Genomic DNA, 27,909 nt, shown 5'->3' on the forward strand with positions numbered 1-27,909 from the left:
TCCATTAAACCCAGGCCTGTACTTTGTCTTATACCCACACCACATCCTATTTGCTGTGGGGGTGGAACTTACATAGAGACAGGGATTAACTAGTGATCTGGATCAAGACATCCTCTGACAGGAAGTCTCAGCACAGACCTGTATACACAGTTTGACCCAGTAGTCAACAAACCAATCCAACAATTAGCAGTTTATTTACAGTTGGTACATTCCATGATCAAGCCCAGGACAGTGAGCTACTTCTACAAGCTGCAGTTTCTATAGATCTCATTCATAGAATAAAAAAAGACAACTTGCTCCCTGCAGTCAGTTCAGTCACTCTCCCCCAGGGTGAGCCTGTCAAACAGGTACTCTCCCAGGCCATTCTCAGGGGCTCCCAGTCTCTTCAGGTTGGTGATGTGATCTCCCAGCTTCTTGATCATCTTCACTTGCTCATCCAAGTAGTGCCTCTCCAGGAAGTCACACAGCTGGAAGGGGAGACAAAGTTAACGTCAAGGAACAAACCATGCACCTGAAAAAGTGATGTCCCAATACAGATGTGGGAAATCTCCACCACATTGTGGAGGGGCAGAGGTGCACTCTGGGATGCCTGTTGAAAACCTTATGATTTCAGCCTGCAGGAGGCAGGTAGATTAGAATTGCAATCTTCCCCCCCCTCACCACCAAACCAAGGAGTAAACAAAGATCATTTCCTGCCAAATGTTTCGAGAAAAAAAAAAGTGGAAAACTCACATGGGGGTCAGTGTGGCCAGAGGAGAGTTTGTGCAGATCCAGCAGACTCTGGTTCACATCCTTCTCCATTTGCAGAGCTATCTGCATTGCCTCCAGACCATTGCCCCACTCATCCTGCTCTGGCTTCTGGAGGGAGGGAAGTCAGGAGAGAAAAAAAAAAAACAGCTCATCTCAGACAGGTGGATCACAGGCTACATCAGATCAGTTCAGTATTCCATGAGTTGGACTTCAGGCCAATTCTTTGACTGACCCCTTTAGTTTTCACTGTTCCTTGAGCTGAAGACATTTTAGACGATCCTACTGTAAAACTAAAGATACTATAATCCAAATGTATCTAAAAATACACACCAATGGTGGTAATTCCTTGCTGTACTGTTCTATCCCTTTCAATCCTTTTGACCAGCCCATTGGAAACATCTTGGAGATGCAGCTACCTTCCACCCCGATGGATTCTCCCATTCTTACCTCCGATTATTAGGGGTGTAGGAATTGACATCTGGAGGTTATATAGTTGATCATTCTTACATGGGAATGTTGCTCTCCCTCCAGTATTCTGGATCATCCCAATTGCCTATTGCTGTTTCACAAGTGATAACTAGTTTTTTTAATTCAATGCATGGTTTTGGTGAACAATTTATTCAAATCGTGAGACAATAAAGAGGTTGTGTGATATCAGTCAATTCGAGTTCACACAAAATAAACTCCCAAAAGTTTACAGAAGCCAACCTTGACATCCTGCAGGAGGACTCGGCCTCCACGTTTATTCTGGAATGCCATCAGTTTCTCAGCGTGTTCCCGTTCCTCATGGGACTGCTCCTTGAAGAACTCAGCAAAGTGACGCAGGGCAACATCATCCCGGTCAAAGTAAGAGAACTGCAAGTGGAGATAAAGTGGGAAGCAAATCTCAATCTCATCCATGGTTCAATCAGAAAGTGTCCCATCCCACCATTTAAATTCACTTCCAATTAATTGAAGTTAGTGACAAAAGCAGAAAGTCATCTCTTGTGAATTTTGGCCCAAACGACAGACATTTGGATCTCCCTGAACTGAAGATCAAAAAACCAACTGCAACCCCTGCCCTGTATCTTAAGGAGGCAGTGTGCTAGTGTGGCACAGGACTGTGAAGGTCCCAGTTGAGGACAGCCATTAGACATCCCTGCACTGCAGTTTGGAAACATTCATGCTCAATGCTGGAAGCTGGTGAGGTCATTCGCCAACCGAAACTCAGGACATGAACATGACTAACAGGCAGAGATCTCAGTCAGCTACCCAATTACCAACCTCACCCACCTGAATAGCCACACTGTCCTGCTATCTACCCTGCACAGAATCTGGACTGTGCTATTTTTAGATCATTCACATTTCAAGTGAAAAAAAGTGCCATTAACCACCTTTCCTGACAATAAGTAAACTCACTTCATCTTCAACAAAAGACAACAGCTTCATTATTTGGGCAGCATTTAAATTCAATACATTTGGTTTAGAGAATTTGGTTTATGAGGGAGACCAGCATTGAACACAAAATTCAAACAGTGGCCAAACCAATGTCCTGAACAGACTATAACTAGAGAATTAAGACATCACCTGCCTCTGCAGTCAGGAGGCTAATTGCCAGTGGTTACACTGTGCAGAGTTACAATAAAACTAGGGACCCTCACTCAAAGGCCAGTTATAATTTAAGAGAATTCTAAAACTACAACAGGGCTTCAGGGTTAAGTGAATCCAGGGGGAAAAAAACCAACAACAATTTCAATATATTGAATTTGCTGAAGCATATGACCAAGGAAATTCCGAGATGCTCCAGACAGTTATATCACAGTCACAACTTTAAAATAGAACCTTCAAGCCCACAAGCCTCACCATGGAGAGATAAACATAGGAGGAATAGAGCTCCAGGTTGATCTGCTTGTTAACAGCATCCTCACAGTCCTTGTGGTAATTCTGACACACTTGGGAGGCCATCTTCACTATCACCTAGACAACTACAGACCCATACCTCACTCCTGCAGGCATTTGAATTTATCCTCCAGGGAGAGGTATCACCAATGATGATTGACAATTCCTGACAGCCAATCAGGAATCACCCATGAACATAGGCCCCCCCAATGGGAGAGAGGGGGTGGGTGTGTGAACCAGAGCTGATCAGAGGTGAAGATTAGAGTCAGGTCTGGATGATTATTCTGTGATTGGAACCACAGAAAGATGTGCAGTTTTCAATGGCGAGTAGTTCAGAGTCGGGGGTAGGGGGGGAAACAGTGCAGTGACACAGGATAAGCTGTTCAGGACTGAGATAAGGAGAAATGTCTTCACCCAGAGAGTGGGGAGCCTGTGGAATTCTTAGCCACAGAAAACATTTGAGACTAAAACATTGAATGTTTCCAAGAAGGAGTTAGGTACAGCTCTTAGGGCGAAAGGGATCTAAATGTTGGATGGAGAATGGGAATTTGGTACTGAGTTAGATGATCAGCCATAATCATATGGAATGGTGGAAGGGTGAACAGCTGACTCCCATTCCTTTTTTCTCTAATTTTATGTTTCAATAACCTGGGTAGTAAGGGTCTTGTAGCACTGGGGTAGTGTGCCTCTGTCAGGCCCAGGAGGTTTGAGTGCCAGACCCTACCTGCTCCAGAGGTGTCTGATAACATCTCTGGACATGTTCATAAGAAAACAACCGGGCCGAATGGCCTCCTCCTGTGCCATAACAATTCTGTGATTCTGTGGATGATCTGCATCTGAACAGTGTTTCCCTGCCTCTATCTCCTGACTGACCTTTCTGTGGATTGTCACCTCGCTGTGATGGAGGGCCTCGAGTGTCCCGTTGAGTCTGAAAGCGATACCTCAAGAGGTTTCCACCTCCTGGCAGGGCCACCCAGGATGGTAAGGTCAGAGGGGAGGATCCCGGTAAAGTGCAATGGAAATCAAATCCTCAACGGCCATCCATCCAGGCAGAAGATAAATGTCTGCTAACCACGGGGGTGGGTAAAGGCTACAGCAGGAGGGAGATCACAAATCGACATTTCCTTGCCACTTGAGCTGGCTCTACCTTTTGTGAAGCACCGTGTCAGTGTTGTGAGCTGTAATTTTGTGTGCTTGTGCATGTGTGTGTGCATTCACTATCCTTCGTGTGAAGAAGCCATTCCGAACATTATCCTGGTCAGTTTAGTTCTAATGTGAAGATTCTAATCCCATTCCACATCCTCAGTTCTATTTGACCCCATTGTGAAGAAACAGTTCCCCTCTATCTACTCTGTCAAATCCATTTATCACCATAAACATTTCAATTACACACATCCGTTAACTTTCTACCCTGAGGAATGTGGGCAAACTGTTGATGTCATTTAACCAGCTCTTTATCTCTGAGTTCATTCAGAAATTCAGGGCTGCACCATTAATACCAGAACTGAGCACTCCAGATGTGGTTGAACCAGAATTTGACACTTTTACAAAGAACCTCCAACCATAGGGATTTGAACCTCTTTCAGATCAGGACTAATATTAAATTAGTTCCTTTGTTTTGTGTTTTTACGTCTGTTCACCACATTTCTATCCAGTTGTCTGAATAATTTCATTTTGATCATTAGTTTTGATAACAAGCAGAAGATGTCACCTTTTATAAAACACTGAATTATCTTTCTTGGTTAGAAGTGGATCACTTTACACTCCCCCTCAGTGTCCTGTATCTGACAGTCTCGTCCACTCCATTAAACTTTGAACATTCTGCTCTCATGGTCATGTGTCACCTGATGTAGAGTCATCATTTTATTGATGGCCCTTCATTGATAACATTTACGAATCTCATGAAACGTTATGGCTCCCAGCGCCTCTCCTTAGGGAAAGTAATCTGATCTTGCTAGTTTTAATTCACTCCCTGGCTGAGGGTGCTGTTGGCTAGGCCAGTAGGTATTGCCCATCCTTAATTACCCTTGTCAAGGTGGTGGTGATTTATCTTCTTGAATTGCTGCTATTGTCCATTTGGTAGATGTAGACCCACAATCGTGTTAGGTAGGAATCCAGGATTTTGACTCAGCAACAGAGGAAGAACAGTGATATATTTTCCAAGTTAAAATGGTGAGTGTCTCAGAGACAAACATGCAAGGGTGGAGTTGCTATGTATCTTTGCCCTCTTCCTTCTAGATGGGAGTGGTCATGGGTTTGGAACATGTTGGCAAATTCCTACACCTTGCAGTCAAGTGTCAGTGGGTGGAAGGAAGGACTGTTGGTGGTTATTGTGGCAATGAAGTGGGTTGCCTTGACATGGAGGGTGTCAAGATCCTGGAGTGTTGTTTGTACACTCCCCCTTATAAAGACTGACAGCCCCTCTCCCAAGCCAATTCCCCAGCAATGATCATGAAATTCCCTGTCAATGAAATCATTGAAGGTGGCTTCTTTGCCTTTCCCCAAACTGAAGCTGATAACATCCATCCTCCAAATTAAAAGATTCAAGCCCAAAATCAAAATGCACAGGGAACCACCACCACCTGAGAAATGTTGAACATAACCAAATCCATCGATAGCCTTATCACTTGGACCATCATTTCTAACATCAACATTCAGAGCCTGCTCAAGCCTGTAAAATGGACTCAGTTTGCACACTGGGGGAATTGGAAAAGAACATTTGACCGAGCGGTGCGTGCAAATTTAAAGCACATTATGCATTTTCAATCCCAATAGTATTGACGTGTAAAGCACCAAAGCTTACATTTGTAGCGGACATTTATAGATTACCAATGTAAATGGGAATCACTGTCTCCCCAGTCCCCAAAGACAAGCATCTGCCCCATTTATCTCAGTTCAGTCTGAGAAAAATGAACAGTGTAGCCTTATGATGATTGAGCAGTCATAACCGAGTTATTTAGTGACCCCCTTATTCTATCGTGGGCTGTGAATATGCCATGCCCGATCAGTACTAGTCACCTGTTAGATTTCCCTAGAAATCGGTCAATGCCACAGTGATCTACATGTGACTCCACACTCCATGCAGAGTATAATCGAAGGAGAGCGGATTTCATGTAAGCTCAAGGAAAAAAAATTGGAACAAAATCCTGCAAATGCTACTCAGCTCCTAGAGCTGCCTTCAGTATTTGACACCCCTGCATTGCAAGAGCAGTAAAAAGGGATTTGCTCTTTGTCCCACATGGGACAAGGTAGCACTGCTGCATTTCCTCGTGTAGAGGATAGTTATTAGCCAAGTAGACTAGAGACACGGATGCCAATCAAAAGCAGAATCTTCATTCTCCAGCCTGGAACTTGGATAAGAGATAAGCCATCTCCCAGCTTGGGAAACCACCATATAAGTAATCAAGCATAGCTTATCCAAGAACAGTCAAAAGGTAGTCTACCTCCAAGCAAGATATTCAACCTGTAAAAGGAGTAATTTTAGATGGATTGGCTAAATCAGAATCTAAACATCAAACCAAATTGCTGGAAAACAGTAGCTATTACAAGAAAATCAATATTTCAGGTCTAGCAACTGATTTCACACCACACATACTGCCAAACCCAAGTTTTCCCAGCAGGTCTTCTTCCAGAGTTGCAGCAGCCAGTTCTTTGCTTCAGTTTTAAAAAAGTTGAAAGAATTGCTCAGAGTATAGCAGTTGTGTCAAACATTTGGACTGGGATTAGATTTCAAACTATTGACTAGAGGCTGTTGCTGTAAACTTGTTCCAGTGAGCACAGGCAGATAGTGAGTATTCCTTACAAGTCAGAAAGCTTAAGCTGTTGTGGAATTTCAATTGATGAGAATTGCTCACTTAGTCCAAAAATCGCTCTACACAGTTGAATACAATAGAACAAATTATTGGGACAAGCATCGAAACAAGGTTGAGAAAAAAGGATTTAATAATCAGCTGTTAAACATCAAAACATCTGGAACCCAATGAAACGAAGTAGTTACACACAGTACTCAGTTCCATGGTGAACACTATTTTAATTTTGTACAGAGCACAACCAAAGTCATCCACTCGAATGAAGTCACCATGTCCAACAAATGGAGTCCTTGAATCCCACTCAGCTCAGGGTGAGCCTGTCAAACAGGTACTCTCCCAGGCCAGTCTCAGGGGCTCCCAGTCTCTTCAGGTTGGTGATGTGATCTCCCAGCTTCTTGATCATCTTCACTTGCTCATCCAAGTAGTGCCTCTCCAGGAAGTCACACAGCTGGAAGGGGAGACAAAGATTAGCCTCAAGGAACAAACCATGCACCTGAATGTGACATCCCATTACAGACATGACCATCACCACCACATTGTACCCCTCCCTCCCCACAATCAGGGATGCCTTCTGATAAGCTTCAGGATTTCAGCCTGTAGGAGGCAGGTAGATTAGATTTGGAATTGTCCCCCCAGGGAGTAAACAAACAGATTTCCTTCCAAACGTTTGGATAGAAAAATGTGAAACTCACATGAGGGTCAGTGTGGTCAGAGGAGAGTTTGTGCAGATCCAGCAGACTCTGGTTCACATCCTTCTCCATCTGCAGAGCTCTCTGCATTGCCTCCAGACCATTGCCCCACTCATCCTGCTCTGGCTTCTGGAGCAAGGGAAGACAGGAGAGAAAATAAACAGCTCTTCTCAGACAGATGGATCACAGGCTACATCAGATCAGTTCAGTATTCCACCAAACATTGCAAGAGTTGGATTTCAGGCCAATTGTTTTACTGACTCCTTTCGGTGAAGACATTTTAGAAGATCCTACTGTAAAACTGTTTGAAGATACTATAATCCAAATGTATCTAAAAATACACACCAATGGTGGTAATTCCTTGCTGTACTGTTCTATCCCTTTTGACCAGCCCATTAGAAACATCTTGGAGATGCAGCTACCTTCCACCCCTATGGATTCTCCCATTCTTACCTCAGATTACTAGGGGTGTTGGAATTGACATCTGAGGTTACATAGTGGATCATTCTTACATGGGAATGTTGCTCTCCCTCCAGTATTCTGGATCATCCCAATTGCCTATTGCTGTTTCACAAGTGATAACTAGTTGTTTTTTTTAAAATGCATGGTTTTGGTGAACAATTTATTCAAATTTTGAGATAATAAACAGGTTGAATGATACCAGTCAATTTGAGTTCACACAAAATAAACCTTCAAAACTTGACAGAAGCCAACCTTGACATCCTGCAGGAGGACTCGGCCTCCACGTTTATTCTGGAATTCCATCAGTTTCTCAGCGTGTTCCCGTTCCTCATGGGACTGCTCCTTGAAGAACTCAGCAAAGTGACGCAGGGCAACATCATCCCGGTCAAAGTAAGAGGACTGCAAGTGGAGATAAAGTGGGAAGCAAATCTCAATCTCATCCACGGTTCAATCAGAAAGTGACCCATCCCACCATTTCAATTCACTTCCAATTAATTGAAGTTAGTGACAAAAGCAGAAAGTCATCTCCTGTGAATTTTGGCCCAAATAACAGACATTTGGATCTCCCGGACCTGAAGATCAAAAAACCAACTGCAACCCCTAGCCTGTATCTTAAGGAGGCAGTGTGCTAGTGTGGCACAGGACTGTGAAGGTCTCAGTTGAGGACAGCCATTAGACATCCCTGCACTGCAGTTTGGAAACATTCATGCTCAATGCTGGAAGCTGGTGAGGTCATTCACCAACTGAAACTCAGGACATGAACATATTGATTAACATGTGAAGTCTCAGTCAGCTATCTCATGACCAAGCTCACCCATCTGAATAAGTATCCACTCTGCACAGAATTTTGACTGTGCTATTTTGTAAATCAATCAATCATTCACATTTCAATGTGTGAAAGTGTGCCATTTAACCACCTTTCCTCAAAGTTAGTTATGAGAAAATTACTTCAACAGAAATAGCTTTATTAGGACAACATTTAAAGTCAATACATTTGGTTTAGAGAATTTTTTTCAATAAAGATGAGTCATAACCAGCTAAAGAGAATTAAGACATCACCTGCCTCTGCAGTCAGGAGGGTAATTGCCAGTGGTTACACTGTGCAGAGTTACAATAAACTGGGGACCCTCACCCAAAGGAGGGTTATAGTTTAAGGGCCATCCTAAACAGGGTTTCAGGGTCAAGTGTGTCCAGGGAAGGGGACAAGGACAACAGTCTCAACATATAATTTGCTCAGACATATGACCATGGAAATTCTGAGATACTCCATATAATTACATCACAGTCTTAACTTTAAAACAGAACCTTCAAGACCACAAGCCTCACCATGGAGAGATAAACATAGGAGGAATAGAGCTCCAGGTTGATCTGCTTGTTAACAGCATCCTCACAGTCCTTGTGGTAGTTCTGACACACTTGGGAGGCCATCTTCACTATTCCTACTCACTATCACCTTGACAATTCCAGACCTGAATCTCACTCCCATAAGCTCTGGTATTCATCCCCCAGGGAACATCCAGGGAGAGGTATCACCAATGATGATTGACAATTCCTGACAGCCAATCAGGAATCCCCCATGAACATAGGCCCCAATGAGAGAGTGGGGATGTGTTAACCAGAGCTGATCAGAGGTGTAGATTAGAATCAGGTCTGGATGATTATTCTGTGATTGGAACAGTAGGAGGTCACTCAGCAGAAATTCAATCAGGTCACTGTGAGTTTGTGTCCTTTTGAAAGAAAGAGGTTTGGATGAGGAAAGGTTTTCAAGTTTTCTTTTAATATAAGTTGTGACCAACTGAAAGAGGGGCTCAATGAAGAAGGGGAGTCAGTTTCTCAGCCTTTTGTGTTGGAAATGGGAGATTGGTGCTAGGACAAGGAAATTGTAACAGGAGCAGATGGGGCAGAGACTATGTTCTCAATGGTGGGGAGTCCAGAATCCGGGGGGTGGGCACAGTCTCGTGACACGGGGTAAACTGTTTAGAACTAAGATGAGGAGAAATATCTTCACCCAGAGAGTGGGGAAGCTGTGGGATTCTTTGCCACAGAAAACATTGAGACTAAAACATTGAAAGTTTTCAAGAAGGAGTTAGGTACAGCTCTTAGGGCTAAAGGGATCAAAGTTTATGGGGATGGAGTGGGAGATGGTACTGAGTTAGATGATCAGCTTCAATCACATGGAATGGTGGAGCAGGCCTGAAGGGCTGAATGGCCGACTCCCATTCCTTTTTTTTCTCTCATTCTATGTTTCAATAACCTGTTTAGTGAGAGTCTTGTGGCACAGGGGTAGTGTCCCTTTGTCTGGGCCAGGAGGTTTGCGTGCCAGACCCTACCTGCTCCATAGGGGTCTGATAACATCTCTGGACAGGTTCATAAGGAAACAACCAGAGCTGTTGCAGGCCCAATGGACCAAATGGCCTCCTCCTGTGCCATAACAATTCTGTGATTCTGTGGATGATCTGCATCTGAACAGTGTTTCCCTGCCTCTGTCTCCTGACTGACCTTTCTGTGGATTGTCACCTCGCTGTGATGGAGAGCCTCGAGTGTCCCATTGAGTCTGAGAGCGATACCTCAAAAGGTTTCCACCTCCTTGCAGGACCACCCAGGATGGTAAGGTCAGAGGGGAGGATCCCGATAAAGTGCGATGCAAAACAAGTCCTCAACGGCCATCCATCCAGGCTGAAGGTATTTGTCTGCTATCCGCAGGGGTGGGTAAAGGCTGCAGCAGGAGGAAGATCCCCAGTCAACATTTCCTTGCCACTTGAGCTGTACCTACCTTCTGTCAAGGACCGTGTCTGTGCTGTGAACAGTATTTTTGTGTGTTTGTGCCTGTGTGTGCGCACATCCACTATCCTTCCTGTGAAGCATCCAATCCTAATGTTATCCCGGACAGTTCAGATCTAATTTGAAGACTAGAATCCTATTCCACATCCTCAGTTTTTAGTTGATCCATTGTAAAGAAACAGTTCCCCTGTATCTTCTCTGTCAAATCCATTCATCCTCATTAAAATTTCAATTGCACTCCTTCCTTAACCTTGTACCCTGAGGATTGTGGGCAAACTATTGATGTCATTTAACCAGCTCTTTATCTTGGAGTTCATTCAGAAATTCAGGGCTGCACCATTAATACCAGAACTGAGCACTCCAGATGTGGTTGAACCAGAATTTGACAATTTTACAATGAACCTCCATCCAGAAGGATTCAAAAGAACAAAGAGAACAAAGAAAATTTGCAGCCCAGGAACAGGCCCTCCAAGCCTGAGCGGATCCAAATCTACTGTCTAAACCTGTCGCCTGATTCCTAAGCATCTGTATTCCTCTCATCCTCACCTAATTGTGCATCTGTCCAGATGCATCATAAATGAATCTACGGTGCCTGCCTCTACCCCCTCTGCTGGCACCGCGCTCCAGACACCCACCACCCTCTGTATAAAGTACTTGCTGCATTTATCCCCCTTAAACATTTCACCTCTCACCTTGAAAGCGTGACCTCTCGTTATTGAATCCTTCACCCTCAGAAAAGATCTTAACTCTATCTACCCTGATATTACCCTTCGTTATTTTAAAAATTATGAGGGGCATGAATAGGATAAATAGACAAAGTCTTTTCCCTGGGGTCAGGGAGTGCAGAACTAGAGGGCATAGGTTTAGGGTGAGAGGGGAAGATATAAAAGCAACCTAAGGGGAAACCTTTTCATAGAGAGGGTGGTAAGTGAATGGAATGAGCTGCCAGAGGATGTGGTGGAGGCTGGTACAATTGCAACACTTAAGAGGTATTTGGATGGGTATATGAATAGGAAGGGTTTGGAGGGATATGGGCCAGGTGCCGGCAGGTGGAAGTAGCTTGGGTTGGGATATCTGGTCGGCATGGACGGGTTGGACCGAAGGGTCTGTTTCCATGCTGTACATCTCTATGACTCTACTCAACCTCTCTTCATAGCTCGCACCTTCCATACCAGGCAATCTCCTTGTAAACCTTCTCTGCACCCTCTCCCAAGCGTCCACATCCTTTTGGTAATGTGGCGACCCGAACTGTACACAGTATTCTAAATGTGGCTGAACCAATGTCGTGTACAATTTTAACATGACGTGCCAGCTCTTATAATAGAACAAAGAACCTCTTTGAGATCAGGAATGAAATTAAATTAGTTCCTTTGCTTTGTGTTTTTACATCTGTTCACCACGTTTCTATCCACTTATATGAATACTTTCACCTTGATCATTAGTTTTGATGACACAGCAGGGAGAGGTCACCTTTTATAAAACACTGTGAATTGTCTTTCTTGGTCAGAAGTGGATCACTTTACACTCCCCTCAGTGTCCTGTATCTGACAGTCTCGTCCACTCCATTAAACTTTGAACATTCTATTCTCATGGTCATGTGTCACCTGATGTCGAGTCATCATTTTATTGATGGCCCTTCATTCCTTCATCTATAACATTGATAAATCTCATGAAAAGCTGTTTCCCAGTGCCTCTCCTTGGGGAGAGTAATCAGATCTTGCTAATTTTTAATTCACTCTCAGGATAAGGGTGCTGATGGCTGGGCCAGTATTTATTGCCCACGGCACAGCGACTAACACTGCTGCCTCTCAGTGCCAGAGTCCCAGGTTCGATTCCAGCCTTGGGTGACTGTATGTGGGGGTTTCCTCCCACATTACAAAAACGTGCAGGCCAGCTGAATTGGCTATGCTAACTTGTCCAGAGTTGTTAGGTGTATTAGTCAGAGGAGGGTGGGTTACTCTTCAGAGATTCAGTGTGGACTTGTTGGGCCAAAGGGCCTGTTTCCACTCTGTAGATAATCTAATCTTAACTACCCTTGTCAGGGTGGTAGTGATGATTTGCCGCCTTGAATTGCTGCTGTTGTCTATGTGGTGGAGGTAGACCCACAATCCTGTTTGGGAGGGAATCCAGGATTTTGACTCAGCAACAGGGGTAAGAACGGTGACATAGTTCCAAGTCAAAACGGTGAGTGGCTCAGAGGGGAACTTGTAAGGGGTGGAGTTACCATGTATTTCTGCCCTTGTCCTTCTAGATGGGAGAGGTCATGGGTTTGAAACATGTTGTCTGAGGAGCTTTAGTGAATTCCTACAGCATTTGATTGATGGTATACCTTGCAGTTGCTAAGTATCAGTGGATGGAAGGAATGAATGTTGGTGGCTAATGTGCCAATCAAATGGGCTGCTTTGAACTGGAGAGTGTCAAGATCCTGGAGTGTTGTTAGCACACTCCCCAGTATCCTGCCTTTGACACCCCCTCCCCAAGCCAATTCTCCACCCAGATTCAACATCTCTTCCCTGTGATCATGTCAATGACATGATTATGGTGGCAGCTTTGGCCTTTCACAAACTGACACTGATAATGTCCAACCTCCAAATTAAAGCATCAGCACAACTCAGGATCCATGCTGGGAAACACCACTTCTGAACATAACCAAATCCATAATAGCCTTGTCACTTGGAGCATCAGTTCCAATATCAACATTCAGAGCCTGGTCAAGCCTGTAAAATGGACCACCTCAAATTGCTCACTGGGAAGGTTGGCGAAGAACATTTGACCTCACGGTGTGCGCAAACAAAGCATGTGTGCATTTTCAATCCCAAAATTATGGAAGAGTTGGTAAGAATGTTGAAGAATAGGGAAATGTTGTCTTTTCTTCCCCTCCTAAGACAGGACCTACCCCATTAATCTCAGTTCAAGCTGAGAAAGATGAACAGCACAGCCTTAAGATGGCTGAGCAGTCATTGACCAAGTTACTTTGTGCCCCACTTATTGTATTGTGGACTGTGTGCATCCCAAGCAAGATCAGCATTCATCACCCATTCGATTTCCCTTGAAGTCAGACTCCACACTCACTGCAGCCTTTTTATATATAAAAAAAAAAGAGTTGATTTCATGTAAATTAAAAAAAGGGAAAAAAAAACATATTTGGAACAAATTACTGCAATTGCTACTTGGGACCTAGAGCTTTCTTTGCACCAGCTGCACTCAGTATTTGACAGCACTGGATTGCTCAAGCAGTTTAAAAAAAAAAGGGAATTGTTACATTTGTCCCACATGGAACAAGGTAGGGACTGTTGCATTTCCTCACGTAGAGGATAATTATTAGCCAAGTAGACTAGAGACACTGATGCCAATCAAAACCATTTCCCAGCTTGGGAAAACCACGATATAGCAATCAAGCATCACTTATCCAAGAACAAGAGGTTGTGTACCTTTGAGCAAGATAGTCAACTTTTATGTTCGTGTAAGCGTCAGTGTAGATGATCCACTAAATCAGAATCTAAGCATTAAAACCAATTGCTGGAAAATACTAAAGTCTGACAATAGTCAGTTACAAGTAATTAATATTTCAGGTCCAGTGACTGTTTACTGACTTCACTCCACTGATGCTTTTAAACCCAAATTTTCCCAGCTGTGTTTCTTCCTGATTTCCAGCAGCCAATGTTTTTTGCTTCAATTTTCAAAGACCTCTGAGCAATGCTCAGAGTACACCAGTTGTGTCAATCATTCGAGTCAATAGTTAGAAGTCTGAGTCTGTTGCTGTAAACTTGTTCCAGTGAGCACAGGCAGATAGTGAGCACTGCGTACAAGCCAAAAACCTTAATTCCACAACTGCTTTCTAGTTATGAGAGTTGCTCATTTATTCCAAAAGTCTCTCCACAGACCAGAATAAAACTGAGCAAATTACTGGGATAATAATTGAAACAAGGTTGAGAGAAAAGGATTTCAGTGATCAGATGTTAAATATCAAAAACCCCAAGAACCAAATGAAACTAAGAAATTACACAAAGCAGTCAGTTCCATGGTGAACACTATTTTAATTTTGCACAAAGCACAACGAAAGTCATCCACTAGAATGAAGTCACCATGTCCAACAAATGGAGTCCTTGAATCCCACTCAGCTCAGGGTGAGCCTGTCAAACAGGTACTCTCCCAGGCCATTCTCAGGGGCTCCCAGTCTCTTCAGGTTGGTGATGTGATCTCCCAGCTTCTTGATCATCTTCACTTGCTCATCCAAGTAGTGTCTCTCCAGGAAGTCACACAGCTGGAAGAGGAGACAAAGATTAGCCTCAAGGAACAAACCATGCACCTGAAAAAGTGATGTCCCAATACAGATGTGGGAAATCTCCACCACATTGTGGAGGGGGAGAGGTGCACTCTGGGATGCCTGTTGATAAGCTTACGATGTCAGCCTGCAGGAAGCAGGTTGATGATATTTACAATCTTCCCCCCCCCTCCACCACCAAACCAAGGAGTAAACAAAGATCATTTCCTGCCAAAATGTTTAGAGAGAAAAAAAAAGTGAAGAACTCACATGAGGGTCAGTGTGGCCAGAGGAGAGTTTGTGCAGATCCAGCAGACTCTGGTTCACATCCTTCTCCATCTGCAGAGCTCTCTGCATTGCCTCCAGACCATTGCCCCACTCATCCTGCTCTGGCTTCTGGAGCAAGGGAAGTCAGGAGAAAAAAAAAACCAGTTCATCTCAGACAGGTGAATCACAGTCGACATCTGATCAGTCCATTATTCCAAAAAAAAGTTAGATTTTACTGACTCCTTTAGATTTCACTGTTGCCAGAGCTTAAATTTTAGCAGCGTACCATACTGTGAAAGCACATTTTAGGATATAATCCAAATGTGATTCCTTGCTTTACTGTTCTATCCCTTTCAATCCTTTTGATCAGCCCATTAGAAATATCTTGGAGATGCAGCTACCTTCCACCCCTATGGATTCTCTCATTCTTACTTCAGTAGAGGGGCCTTGGAATTGATAGCCGAGGTTATATAGTTTATCATTCTTACAAGAGAATGATTCTCTCCATCCAGTATTCTGGATCATCCCAATTGCCTATTGCTGTTTCACAAGTGCAAAATAGTCTCCAATTCAGTGCATTGCTCACCAATACAATCTCCAATTCATATCGCATTTATTCAGTCTTGAGGCTCAACAGATTTGACTGATACCAGTCAATTTGTGTTCACACAAAACACTAAAATCTCCGGAGTTTACAGAAGCCAACCTTGACATCCTGCAGGAGGACTCTGCCTCCTCGTTTATTCTGGAATGCCATCAGTTTCTCAGCGTGTTCCCGTTCCTCATGGGACTGCTCCTTGAAGAACTCAGCAAAGTGACGCAGGGCAACATCATCCCGGTCAAAGTAAGAGGACTGCAAGTGGAGATAAAGTGGGAAGAAAGCATTACTTTCATCCTTGGCACAATCAGAAAGTGACCCATCCACCATTTTAATTCCCTTCCAATTAATTGAAGTGAGTGACAAAAGCAGAATGTCATCTGTTGATTGTGATCCAAATAGCAGACGTTTTGACCTCCCAGAAATGAGGATCAAAAACAAAAACCAACTGCAACCCCTGGCCTGTATCTTAGGGAGGCAGTGTGCTCGTGTGGCAGATTACCGAGAAGGTCCTTATTGGAGACAACCATTAGACATCCCTGCACTGCAGGTTAGGAACATTCCTGCTCAGTACGGGATGCTAGAGAGATCATTGACCAACAAACACGACATGAACATGACTAACAGGCAGAGATCTTAGTCAACTATCACCCACCTGAATAACCACACGGTCCTGCTATCTACTCTGCACCATGCTATTTTTTAGTTCATTCACATTTCAAGTGAAAAAAAAAGAGTGCCATTTAACCACCTTTCCTTACAATAAGTAAACTCACTTCATCTTCAACAAAAGACAACAGCTTCATTATTTGGGCAGCTCTTAAATTCAGTACATTTGGTTTAGAGAACGTTTTTTGAAAAAGATTTATTATGAGTCAGATGTACAGCACATAACCAAACTTCGGTCCAACTCATTACACCATCCAGATATCCCAACCCAATCTAGTCCCACATGCCCATATGGCTCCAAACCCTTCATATTCATATACCCATCCAGATGGCTATTAAATGTTACCATTGTACTAGCCTCCACCACTTCCTCTGGCAACTCATTCCATACACATACTACCCAGAGTGGAAACAGTGCCCCTTGGGTCTCATGTCATTCCCCTCTCACCCTAAACCTATGCCCTCTAATTCTGGACTTCCATACCACAGTGAAATAGCTTTGTCGATCCTATCCATGCCCACATGATTTTATCAACCTCTGGAGGTCACCCTTCAACCTCCAAGACTCCAGGGAAAAACAGCCCCAGCCTGTTCAGCCTCTCCCAATAGCTCAAATTCTCCAACTCAGGCAACATCCTTGTAAACGCTTTTCTGAACCCTTTCAAACATTTCATAACATCTTTCCAATAGGAGGGAGACCAGCATTGAACACAAAATTCAAACAGTGGCCAAACCAATGTCCTGAACAGACTGTAACTACAGAGAATTAAGACAACACCAGCCTCTGCAGTCAGGAGGTTAATTGCCAGTGGTTACACTGTGCAGAGTTAAAATAAAACTAGGGACCCTCACTCCAAGGCCAGTTATAATTTAAGAGCATTCTAAAATTACAACATGGTTTCAGGGTTAAGTGCAAACAGGGGGGAAAAAAAACCCAACAACAATCTCAATATATTGAATTTGCTCAAGCATGTGACCAAGGAAATTCCTAGATGCTCCAGACAGTTATATCACAATCATAACTTTAAAGTAAAATCTTCAAGTCCACAAGCCTCACCATGGAGAGATAAACATAGGAGGAATAGAGCTCCAGGTTGATCTGCTTGTTAACAGCATCCTCACAGTCCTTGTGGTAGTTCTGACACACTTGGGAGGCCATCTTCACTATTCCTACTCACTATCACCCAGACAACTGCAGACCCATACCTCACTCCTGCAGGCATTTGAATTTATCCTCCAGGGAGAGGGATCACCAATGATGAATGGCAATTCCTGACAGCCAATCAGAAATCACCCTTGAACATAGGCCCCCAATGAGAGAGAGGGGGTGGGTGTGTGAACCAGAGCTGATCAGAGGTGGTGATTCGAGTCAGGTCTGGATGATTATTCTGTGATTGGAACAGCAGGAGGTCACTCAGCAGCATCTCAATCAGGTCACGGTGAGTTTGTGTCCTTTTGAAAGAAATAGATATGAATGAGGAAAGGTTTTCAAGTATTCTTTTAAAATAAAGTTTGTTGTGACCAACTGCAAGAGGGGCTCAAGGAAGAAGGGGAGTCAGTTTGTCAGCCTGTTGTGTTGGAAATGGGAGAGAAAGATGTGCAGTTTTCAATGGTGGGGAGTTCAGAGTCGGGCGTCTGGTGGTGAGGGAGCGGCGGTGAAGGAGGCCCAGGACCTCCATGTCCTCGGCAGAGTGGGAGGGGGAGTTGAAATGTTGAGCCACGGGGCGCTTTGGTTGATTGGTGCGGGTGTCTCGGAGATGTTTCCTAAAGCGCTCTGCTAGGAGGCACCCAGTCTCCCCAATGTCGAAGAGACCACATCGGGAGCAACGGATACAATAAATGATATTAGTGGATGTACATTGGGGAGACTGGGTGCCTCCTAGCAGAGCGCTTTAGGGAACATCTCCAAGACACCCGCACCAATCAACCAAACCGCCTCGTGGCTCAACATTTCAACTCCCCCTCCCACCCTGCCGAGGACATGGAGGTCCTGGGCCTCCTTCACCGCTGCTCCCTCACCACCAGACGCCTGGAGGAAGAACGCCTCATCTTCCGCCTTGGAACACTTCAACCCCAGGGCATCAATGTGGACTTCAACAGCTTCCTCATTTCCCCTTCCCGCACCTCATCCTAGTTTCAAACTTCCAGTTTAGCACCGTCCCCTTGACTTGTCTGGACTTGTCCAACCTGTCTAGCTCCTTTTCCACCTATCCACTCCACCCTCCCCTCCCTGACCTATCACCTTCATCTCCTCCCCCACTCACCCATTGTACTCTATGCTACTCTTTCCCCACCCCCACCCTCCTCTAGTTTAGCTCTCCACACTTCAGGCTCACTGCCTTTATTCCTGATGAAGGGCTTTTGCCCGAAACGTCGATTTCGCTGCTCGTTGGATGCTGCCTGAATTGCTGTGCTCTTCCAGCACCACTAATCCATTGATACCAGAACTGAGCACTCCAGATGTGGTTGAACCAGAATTTGACACTTTTACAAAGAACCATAGGGATTTGAACCTCTTTCAGATCAGGACTAATATTAAATTAGTTCCTTTGTTTCGTGTTTTTACGTCTGTTCACCACATTTCTATCCAATTGTCTGAATAATTTCATTTTGATCATTAGTTTTGATAACAAGCAGAAGATGTCACCTTTTATAAAACAGTGTGAATTGTCTTTCTTGGTCAGAAGTGGATCACTTTACACTTCCCCTCAGTGTCCTGTATCTGACAGTCTCGTCCACTTCATTAAACTTTGAACATTCTGCTCTCATGGTGATGTGTCACCTGATGTAGAGTCGTCATTTTATTGATGGCCCTTCATTGATAACATTTACGAATCTCATGAAACGTTTATGGCTCCCAGTGCCTCTCCTTGGGGAAAGTAATCAGATCTTGCTAGTGTTAATTCACTCCCTGGCTGAGGGTGCTGTTGGCTAGGCCAGTATTTATTGCCCATCCTTAATTACCCTTGTCAAGGTGATGATGATTTATCTTCTTGAATTGCTGCTGTTGTCCATTTGGTAGATGTAGACCCACAATCGTGTTCGGTCGGGAATCCAGGATTTTGACTCAGTAACAGAGGAAGAACAGCAATATATTTTCTGAGTCAAAATAGTGAGCAGCTCAGAGACAAACATGCAAGGATGGAGTTGCCATGTATCTTTGCCCTCTTCCTTCTAGATGGGAGTGGTCATGGGTTTGGAACATGTTAGCAAATTCCTACAGCATTTGGTAGATGGTACACCTTGCAGTTGTTAAGTGTCAGTGGGTGGAAAGAATGAATGTTGGTGGCTATTGTGCCAATGAAGTGGGTTGCTTTGAAGTGGAGGGTGTCAAGATCGTGGAGTGTTGTTTGTACACTCCCCATTATAAAGACTGACACCCCCTCTCCCAAGCCAATTCCCCATCAATGATCACGAAATTCCCTGTCAATGAAATCATTAAAGGTGGCTTCTTTGTCTTTCCCCAAACTGAAGCTGATAACATCCATCCTCCAAATTAAAAGATTCAAGCCCAAAATCAAAATGCACACAGGGAACCACCACCACCTGAGAACTGATGAACATAACCAAATCCATAGATAGCCTTATCACTTGGAGCATCATTTCTAATATCAACATTCAGAGCCTGCTCAAGCCTGTAAAATGGACTCTCTCAGTTTGCACACTGGGGGAATTGGAAAAGAACATTTGACTGAGCGGTGCGTGCAAATTTAAAGCACATTATGCATTTTCAATCCCAATAGTATTGGAGTGTAAAGTACCAACGCTTACATTTGTAGCGGACATTTATAGAATACCAATGTAAATGGGAAATACTGTCTCCCCAGTCCCCAAAGACACCCACCTGCCCCATTTATCTCAGTTCAATCTGAGAAAAATGATCAGTGTAGCCTTATGATGAGTGAGCAGTCATTTCTATCACAGGCTGTGAATATGATACACCTGATCAGTACTAGTCACCTGTTAGATTTCCCTAGAAATAGGTCAATGCCACAGTTACCTACATGTGACTCCATACACCATGCAGAGTTTAATTGAAGGAGAGCCAAGTTTATATAAGTTAGAGGAAAAAAATAATTGGAACAATATCCTGCAAGTGCTACCTCAGGTCCAAGAGCTGCCTTCAGTATTTGACACCCCTGGATTGCAAGAGCAGTAAAAAGGGAATTGCTATATCTGGCCCACATGGGACAAGGTAGGCACTGCTGCATTTCCTCACCTAGAGGATAGTTATTAACCAAGTAGACTAGAGACACTGATGCCAATCAAAAGCTTTGTTCTCCAGCATGGAATGTGGAAACCAGCTTGGGAAACTACCATATAGCAATCAAGTATTGCTCATTCAAAAGTCAAAGGTAGTGCACCGCCCAGCAAGATATTCAACCTTGATATTCTTTTAAAAAGGAGCAATTTTATATGATTAGCTAAATCAGAATCTAAACATCAAAGCAAATTGCTGGAAAGCAGGTCTAAACAGTATCTATTGCAAGGACCGATTAGTATTTCAGGTCTGGCAACTGTTCTCAACTGATTTCATGCCACAGATACTGCCAAACCCAAATTGTCCCAGCAGGTCTTCTTCCTGAGTTGCAGCAGCTAGTTTTATTTTGCATCAGTTTTAAAAGTTGAAAGAAGTGCTCAGTATACCAGTTGTGTCAAACATTTAGACTTCAAACTTTTGACTAGAGGCTGTTGCTGGAAAGTTGTTCCAGTGAGCACAGGCAGTTAGTGAGTATTCCTTACAAGCTAAAAAGCTTAAGCTGTTGTGGAATTTCCAATTATAAGAATTGCTCACTTTGTCCAAAAATCCCTCTACACAGAAATAAAACAGAACAAATTATTGGGACAATCATTGAAACAAGGTTGAGAGAAAAGGATTTAATGATCAGCTGTTAAACATCAAAACCCCAAGAACCCAATGAAACGAAGTAGTTACACACAGTACTCAGTTCCATGGTGAACACTATTTTAATTTTGTGCAGAGCACAACCAAAGTCATCCACTAGAATGAAGTCACCATGTCCAACAAATGGAGTCCTTGAATCCCACTCAGCTCAGGGTGAGCCTGTCAAACAGGTACTCTCCCAGGCCATTCTCAGGGGCTCCCAGTCTCTTCAGGTTGGTGATGTGATCTCCCAGCTTCTTGATCATCTTCACTTGCTCATCCAAGTAGTGCCTCTCCAGGAAGTCACACAGCTGGAAGAGGAGACAAAGATTAGCCTCAAGGAACAAACCATGCACCTGAAAAAATGATGTCCCAATACAGATGTGGGAAATCTCCACCACATTGTGGAGGGGGAGGGGTGCACTCTGGGATGCCTGTTGAAAAGCTTACGATGTCAGCCTGCAGGAGGCAGGTCGATGATAATTGGAATCTTCCCCCCCCACCACCAAACCAAGGAGTAAACAAAGATCATTTCCTGCCAAATGTTTAGAGAAAAAAAAAGTGGAAAACTCACATGAGGGTCCATGTGGCCAGAGGAGAGTTTGTGCAGATCCAGCAGACTCTGGTTCACATCCTTCTCCATCTGCAGAGCTCTCTGCATTGCTTCCAGACCATTGCCCCACTCATCCTGCTCTGGCTTCTGGGAGGAAGAGAAGTCAGGAGAGAGAATAAATAGCTTATCTCAGACAGGTGGATCACAGGCTACATCTGATCAGTCCATTATTCCAAAGAGTTAGATTTTACTGACTCCTTTAGATGTCACTGTTCCCAGAGCTTAAAATTTAGCAGCATACCATACTGTGAAAGCACATTTTGAAAAGGTATAATCCAAATGTAATTCCTTGCTTTACTGTTCTATCCCTTTTGATCAGCCCATTAGAAACATCTTGGAGATGCTGCTACCTTCCACCCCTATGGATTCTCTCATTCTTACCACTGAAGAGGGGCCTTGGAATCGATAGCTGAGGTTATATAGTTTATCATTCTTACAAGAGAATGATTCTCTCCATCCAGTATTCTGGATCATCCCAATTGCCTATTGCTATTTCACAAGTGCAAAATAGTCTCCAATTCAGTGCATTGCTCACCAATACAATCTCCAATTCATACAGCATTTATTCAGTCTTGAGGCTCAACAGATTGGAGTTCACACAAAAACACAAATCTCCAAAGTTTGGAGAAGCCAACCTTGACATCCTGCAGGAGGACTCGTCCTCCACGTTTATTCTGGAATTCCATCAGTTTCTCAGCGTGTTCCCGTTCCTCATGGGACTGCTCCTTGAAGAACTCAGCAAAGTGACGCAGGGCAACATCATCCCGGTCAAAGTAAGAGGACTGCAAGTGGAGATAAAGTGGGAAGAAAGCATTACTTTCATCCTTGGCACAATCAGAAAGTGACCCATCCACTATTTTAATTCCCTTCCAATTAATTGAAGGGAGAGTGACAAAAGCAGAATGTCATCTGTTGATTGTGATCTGAATAGCAGACATTTTGACCTCCCAGAAATGAGGATCTGAAAAACAAAACACCAACTGCAACCCCTGGCCTGTATCTTAGGGAGGCAGTGTGCTAGTGTGGCAGATTACCAAGAAGGTCCTTATTGGAGTCAACCATTAGACATCCCTGCACTGCAGGTTAGAAACATTCCTGCTCAGTACTGGATGCTAGAGAGATCATTGACCAACAAACACGACATGAACATGACTAACAGGCAGAGATCTCAGTCAGCTACCCGATTACCAACCTCACCCACCGGAATAACCACACTGTCCTGCTATCTACTCTGCACAGAATCTGGACTGTGCTTTTGTTAAAGATCATTCACATTTCAAGTGAAAAGAGTGCCATTTAACCACCTTTTCTCACATTAAGTAAACGCACTTCATCTTCAACAAAAGACAACAGCTTCATTATTTAGTTTTTAAGTTCAATACATTTGGTTTAGAGAAAGCTTTTTGAAAAAAGATAGATTTGTTATGGAGTCAGATGTACAGCACATAAACTTCGGTCCAACCTCATTACACCATTCAGATATCCCAACCCAATCTAGTCCCACCTGCCTGTATGCCTCCAAACCCTTCCTATTCATACACCTATCCAGATGGCTATTAAATGTTGCCATTGTACTAGCCTCCACCACTTCCTCTGGCAACTCATTCCATACACATACTACCCAGAGTGGAAAAATTGCCCCTTGGGTCTCCTCTTTCCCTTCTCACCCTAAACCTATGCCCTCTAGTTCTGGACTTCCATACCACAGTGAAATGGCTTTGTCAATCCTATCCATTCCCCACATGATTTTATCAACTTCTGAGGTCACCCCTCAGCCTCCAACACTCCAGGGAAAAATAGCCCCAGCCTGTTCAGCCACTCCCAATAGCTCAAATCCTCCATCCCAGGCAACATCCTTGTAAATCTTTTCTGAACCCTTTCAGACATTTCATAACATCTTTCCAATAGGAGGGTGACCAGCATTGAACACAAAATTCAAACAGTGGCCAAACCAAGTGTCCTGAACAGACTATGACAAAAGAGAATTAAGACAACACCAGCCTCTGCAGTCAGGAGGATAATTGCCAGTGGTTACACTGTGCAGAGTTACAATAAAACTAGGGACCCTCACTCAAAAGGCCAGTTATAATTTAAGAGAATTCTAAAATTACAACAGGGCATCAGAGTTAAGTGCATCCAGGAGGAAAAAAAAACCAACAACAATTTCAATATATTGAATTTGCTGAAGCATATGACCAAGGAAATTCCTAGATGCTCCAGACAGTTATATCACAGTCACAACATTAAAATAGAACCTTCAAGACCACAAGCCTCACCATGGAGAGATAAACATAGGAGGAATAGAGCTCCAGGTTGATCTGCTTGTTAACAGCATCCTCACAGTCCTTGTGGTAGTTCTGACACACATGGGAGGACATCTTCACTATTCCTACTCACTATCACCTAGACAACTACAGACCCATACCTCACTCCTGCAGGCATTTGAATTTATCCTCCAGGGAGAGGTATCACCAATGATGATTGACAATTCCTTACAGCCAATCAGGAATCACCCTTGAACATAGGCCCCCAATGAGAGAGAGGGGGTGGGTGTGTGAACCAGAGCTGATCAGAGGTGTAGATTAGAGTCAGGTCTGGATGATTATTCTGTGATTGGAACAGCAGGAGGTCACTCAGCAGCATCTCAATCAGATCACGGTGAGTTTGTGTCCTTTTGAAAGAAATAGATTTGGATGATGAAAGGTTTTCAAGTTTTCTTTTAAAATAAAGTTTGTTGTGACCAACTGCAAGAGGGGCTCAAGGAAGAAGGGGAGTCAGTTTCTCAGCCTGTTGTGTTGGAAATGGAAGAGAAAGATGTGCAGTTTTCAATGGCGGGGAGTTCAGAGTCGGGGGTTGGGGGGGGGACAGTGTAGTGACACGGGATAAGCTATTTAGGACTGAGATGAGGAGCAATGTCTTCACCCAGAGAGTGGGGATCCTGTGGAATTCTCAGCCACAGAAAACATTGAGACTAAAAGATTGAATGTTTCCAAGAAGGAGTTCGGTACAGCTCTTAGGGCAAAGGATCAAAATGTTGGATGGAGAATGGGAAGATGGTACTGAGTTAGATGATCAGCCATAATCATATGGAATGGTGGAAGGGTGAACAGCTGACTCCCATTCCTTTTTTCTCTAATTTTATGTTTCAATAACCTGGGTAGTAGGGTCTTGTAGCACTGGGGTAGTGTGCCTCTGTCTGGGCCAGGAGGTTTGAGTGCCAGACCCTACCCGCTCCAGAGGTGTCTGATAACATCTCTGGACAGGTTCATGAGAAAACAACTGGGCTGAATGGCCTCCTCCTGTGCCATAACAATTCTGTGATTCTGTGATGATCTGCATCTGAACAGTGTTTCCGTGCCTCTATCTCCTGACTGACCTTTCTGTGGATTGTCACCTCGCTGTGATGGAGAGCCTCGAGTGTCCCATTGATTCTGAAAGCGATACCTCAAGAGGTTTCCACCACCTGGCAGGGCCAACCAGGACGGTAAGGTCAGAGAGAAGGATCCCGGTAAAGTGCAATGGAAATCAAATCCTCACCGGCCATCCATTCAGGCAGAAGATATTTGTCTGCTAACCACGGGGGTGGGTAAAGGCTACAGCAGGAGGGAGATCACAAATCGACATTTCCTTGCCACTTGAGCTGGCTCTACATTCTGTGAAGCACCGTGTCAGTGTTGTGAGCTGTAATTTTGTGTGCTTGTGCATGTGTGTGTGGATTCACTATCCTTCGTGTGAAGAAGCCATTCCGAACATTATCCTGGACAGTTTAGTTCTAATGTGAAGATTCTAATCCCATTCCACATCCTCAGTTCTATTTGACCCCATTGTGAAGAAACAGTTCCCCTCTGTCTACTCTGTCAAATCCATTTATCACCATAAACATTTCAATTACACACATCCCTTAACTTTCTACCCTGAGGAATGTGGACAAACTGTTGATGTCATTTAACCAGCTCTTTATCTCTGAGTTCATTCAGAAATTCAGGGCAGCACCATTAATACCTGAACTGAGCACTCCAGATGTGGTTGAACCAGAATTTAACACTTTTACAAAGAACCTCCATCCATAGGGATTTGAACCTCTTTCAGATCAGGACTAATATTAAATTAGTTCCTTTGTTTTGTGTTTTTACGTCAGTTCACTACATTTCGATCCAATTGTCTGAATAATTTCATTTTGATCATAAGTTTTGATAACAAGCAGATGATGTCACCTTTTGGAAAACACTGTGAATTGTCTTTTTTGGTCAGAAGTGGATCACTCTACACTTCCCCTCAGTGTCCTGTATCTGACAGTCTTGCCCATTCCATTAAACTTTGAACATTCTGCTCTCATGGTCATGTGTCACCTGATGTAGAGTCATCATTGTATTGATGGCCCTTCATTGATAACATTGTCGAACCTCATGAAACGTTTATGGCTCCCAGTGCCTCTCCTTGGGGAAAGTAATCAGATCTTGCTAGTTTTAATTCACTCCCTGGCTGAGGGTGCTGTTGGCTAGGCCAGTATTTATTGCCCATCCTTAATTACCCTTGTCAAGGTGGTGATGATTTATCTTCTTGAATTGCTGCTGTTGTCCATTTGGTAGAGGTAGACCCACAATCGTGTCAGGTAGGGAATCCAGGATTTTGACTCAGCAACAGAGGAAGAACAACAATATATTTTCCAAGTCAAAATGGTGAGTGGCTCAGAGACAAACATGCAAGGGTGGGGTTGCTATGTATCTTTGCCCTCTTCCTTCTAGATGGGAGTGGTCATGGGTTTGGAACATGTTGGCAAATTCCTACAGCATTTGGTAGATGGTACACCTTGCAGTTGTTGTGTCAGTGGGTGGAAGGAACGAATGTTGGTGGCTATTGTGCCAATGAAGTGGGTTGCTTTGAAGTGGAGGGTGTCAAGATCGTGGAGTGTTGTTTGTACACTCCCCATTATAAAGACTGACAGCCCCTCTCCCAAGCCAATTCCCCATCAATGATCACAAAATTCCCTGTCAATGAAATCATTAAAGGTGGCTTCTTTGTCTTTCCCCAAACTGAAGCTGATAACATCCATCCTCCAAATTAAAAGATTCAAGCCCAAAATGAAAATGCACACAGGGAACCACCACCACCTGAGAACTGATGAACATAACCAAATCCATAGATAGCCTTATCACTTGGAGCATCACTTCTAATATCAACATTCAGAGCCTGCTCAAGCCTGTAAAATGGACTCTCTCAGTTTGCACACTGGGGAATTGGAAAAGAACATTTGACTGAGCCATGTGTGCCAACCTAAAGCACATTATGCATTTTCAGTCCCAATAGTATTGACGTATAAAGTACCAAAGCTTACATTTGTAGTGGACATTTATAGAATTTCCAATCTAAATGGGAAATACTGTCTCCCCAGTCCCCAAAGACAGGCACCTGCCCCATTTATCTCAGTTTAATCTGAGAAAAATGAACAGTGTAGCCTTTTATGACTGCTCAATCATCATCTGAGTTATTTAGTGACCCCCTTATTCTATCATGGGCTGTGATAAAGATACACCCGATCAGTACTAGTCACCTGTTCTATTTCTAGGGAAATCTGTCAATGTCACAGTGACTCCACACTCCATGCAGAGTATAGTTGAAGGTGAGCTGATTTCATGTAAGTTGAAAGGAAAAATAATTGGAACAAAATCCTGCAAATGCTACTCTGGTCCTAGAGCTGCCTTCAGCATTTGACACCCCTGCATTGCAAGAGCAGAAAAAAGGGAATTGCTATATTTGTCCCATGGGGGTTAAGGTAGGCACTGTTGCATTTCCTCACAGAGTATAGTTATTAGCCAACTAGACTAGAGACACTGATGCCAATCAAAAAGCAGAATCTTCATTCTCCAGCCTGAAACGTGGATAAGAGAGAAACCATTTCCCAGCTTTGGAAAACCACCATAAATAAACAAGTATAGCTTATCCAAGAACAGTCAAAAGGTAGTGTACCTCCAAGCAAGATATTCAACCTTCATATTCTTGTAAGAGGAGTAATTTTAGATGATTTAACCAATCAGAATCTAAACATCAAACCAAATAGCTGGAAAACAGTAGCTATTGCAAGAAAAAAAAAATCAATATTTCATGTCTAGCAACTATTCTCAACTGATTTCACACCCCACATACTGCCAAACCCAAGTTTTCCCAGCAGGTCTTCGTCCTGAGTTGCAGCAGCCAGTTATTTGCTTCAGTTTTTAAAAAGTTGAAAGAATTGCTCAGAGTATAG

At 43.6% G+C, this 27,909-nt stretch overlaps 4 protein-coding genes across 4 annotated transcripts; all 4 read right to left on the minus strand.

The window, feature by feature from the left end:
* Positions 1-305: 305 nt before the first annotated feature.
* LOC140488984 (ferritin heavy chain A-like) lies at positions 306-2,694 on the minus strand. Its single transcript, XM_072588213.1, has 4 exons — positions 2,593-2,694; positions 1,459-1,605; positions 733-858; positions 306-467 (listed from the first exon to the last, which is right to left on the minus strand). The coding sequence occupies exons 1-4, from the start codon at positions 2,692-2,694 to the stop codon at positions 312-314; spliced, it is 531 nt and encodes a 176-aa protein (XP_072444314.1). The 3' UTR covers positions 306-311.
* Positions 2,695-6,738: 4,044 nt separating this feature from the next.
* LOC140489093 (ferritin heavy chain, oocyte isoform-like) lies at positions 6,739-9,016 on the minus strand. The gene is made up of 4 exons (XM_072588331.1): positions 8,915-9,016; positions 7,841-7,987; positions 7,130-7,255; positions 6,739-6,885 (listed from the first exon to the last, which is right to left on the minus strand). Exons 1-4 carry the CDS (start codon positions 9,014-9,016, stop codon positions 6,739-6,741), a joined length of 522 nt encoding a protein of 173 aa, XP_072444432.1.
* Positions 9,017-14,475: 5,459 nt separating this feature from the next.
* LOC140488985 (ferritin heavy chain, oocyte isoform-like) lies at positions 14,476-17,326 on the minus strand. Its single transcript, XM_072588214.1, has 4 exons — positions 17,225-17,326; positions 15,607-15,753; positions 14,904-15,029; positions 14,476-14,633 (listed from the first exon to the last, which is right to left on the minus strand). Exons 1-4 carry the CDS (start codon positions 17,324-17,326, stop codon positions 14,487-14,489), a joined length of 522 nt encoding a protein of 173 aa, XP_072444315.1. The 3' UTR covers positions 14,476-14,486.
* A 3,849-nt stretch (positions 17,327-21,175) lies between these two features.
* Positions 21,176-24,043, minus strand: LOC140488986 (ferritin heavy chain, oocyte isoform-like). Its single transcript, XM_072588215.1, has 4 exons — positions 23,942-24,043; positions 22,301-22,447; positions 21,627-21,752; positions 21,176-21,363 (listed from the first exon to the last, which is right to left on the minus strand). The coding sequence occupies exons 1-4, from the start codon at positions 24,041-24,043 to the stop codon at positions 21,217-21,219; spliced, it is 522 nt and encodes a 173-aa protein (XP_072444316.1). The 3' UTR covers positions 21,176-21,216.
* Positions 24,044-27,909: the final 3,866 nt, after the last annotated feature.

The sequence above is a fragment of the Chiloscyllium punctatum genome, chromosome 18 (assembly GCF_047496795.1).
Source record: "Chiloscyllium punctatum isolate Juve2018m chromosome 18, sChiPun1.3, whole genome shotgun sequence".
Taxonomy (NCBI): domain Eukaryota; kingdom Metazoa; phylum Chordata; class Chondrichthyes; order Orectolobiformes; family Hemiscylliidae; genus Chiloscyllium; species Chiloscyllium punctatum.

Bases quoted from the DNA above. Each gene is read 5' to 3' on its own strand.
- LOC140488986 (XM_072588215.1), bottom strand. From the start codon at position 24,043: ATGTCCTCCCATGTGTGTCAGAACTACCACAAGGACTGTGAGGATGCT. The intron at 22,448-23,941 runs GTGAGGCTTGTG...CTCCACTTGCAG, and splicing joins CCTATGTTTATCTCTCCATG to TCCTCTTACTTTGACCGGGA. The intron at 21,364-21,626 runs GTGAGTTTTCCA...CTCCTCTTCCAG, and splicing joins CTGGCCACATGGACCCTCAT to CTGTGTGACTTCCTGGAGAG.
- LOC140488985 (XM_072588214.1), bottom strand. From the start codon at position 17,326: ATGGCCTCCCAAGTGTGTCAGAACTACCACAAGGACTGTGAGGATGCT. The intron at 15,754-17,224 runs GTGAGGCTTGTG...CTCCACTTGCAG, and splicing joins CCTATGTTTATCTCTCCATG to TCCTCTTACTTTGACCGGGA. The intron at 15,030-15,606 runs GTTGGCTTCTGT...CCCTTGCTCCAG, and splicing joins TCCTCCTGCAGGATGTCAAG to AAGCCAGAGCAGGATGAGTG.
- LOC140489093 (XM_072588331.1), bottom strand. From the start codon at position 9,016: ATGGCCTCCCAAGTGTGTCAGAACTACCACAAGGACTGTGAGGATGCT. The intron at 7,988-8,914 runs GTGAGGCTTGTG...CTCCACTTGCAG, and splicing joins CCTATGTTTATCTCTCCATG to TCCTCTTACTTTGACCGGGA. The intron at 7,256-7,840 runs GTTGGCTTCTGT...CCCTTGCTCCAG, and splicing joins TCCTCCTGCAGGATGTCAAG to AAGCCAGAGCAGGATGAGTG.
- LOC140488984 (XM_072588213.1), bottom strand. From the start codon at position 2,694: ATGGCCTCCCAAGTGTGTCAGAATTACCACAAGGACTGTGAGGATGCT. The intron at 859-1,458 runs GTTGGCTTCTGT...CCCTCCCTCCAG, and splicing joins TCCTCCTGCAGGATGTCAAG to AAGCCAGAGCAGGATGAGTG. The intron at 468-732 runs GTGAGTTTTCCA...CTCCCCTTCCAG, and splicing joins CTGGCCACACTGACCCCCAT to CTGTGTGACTTCCTGGAGAG.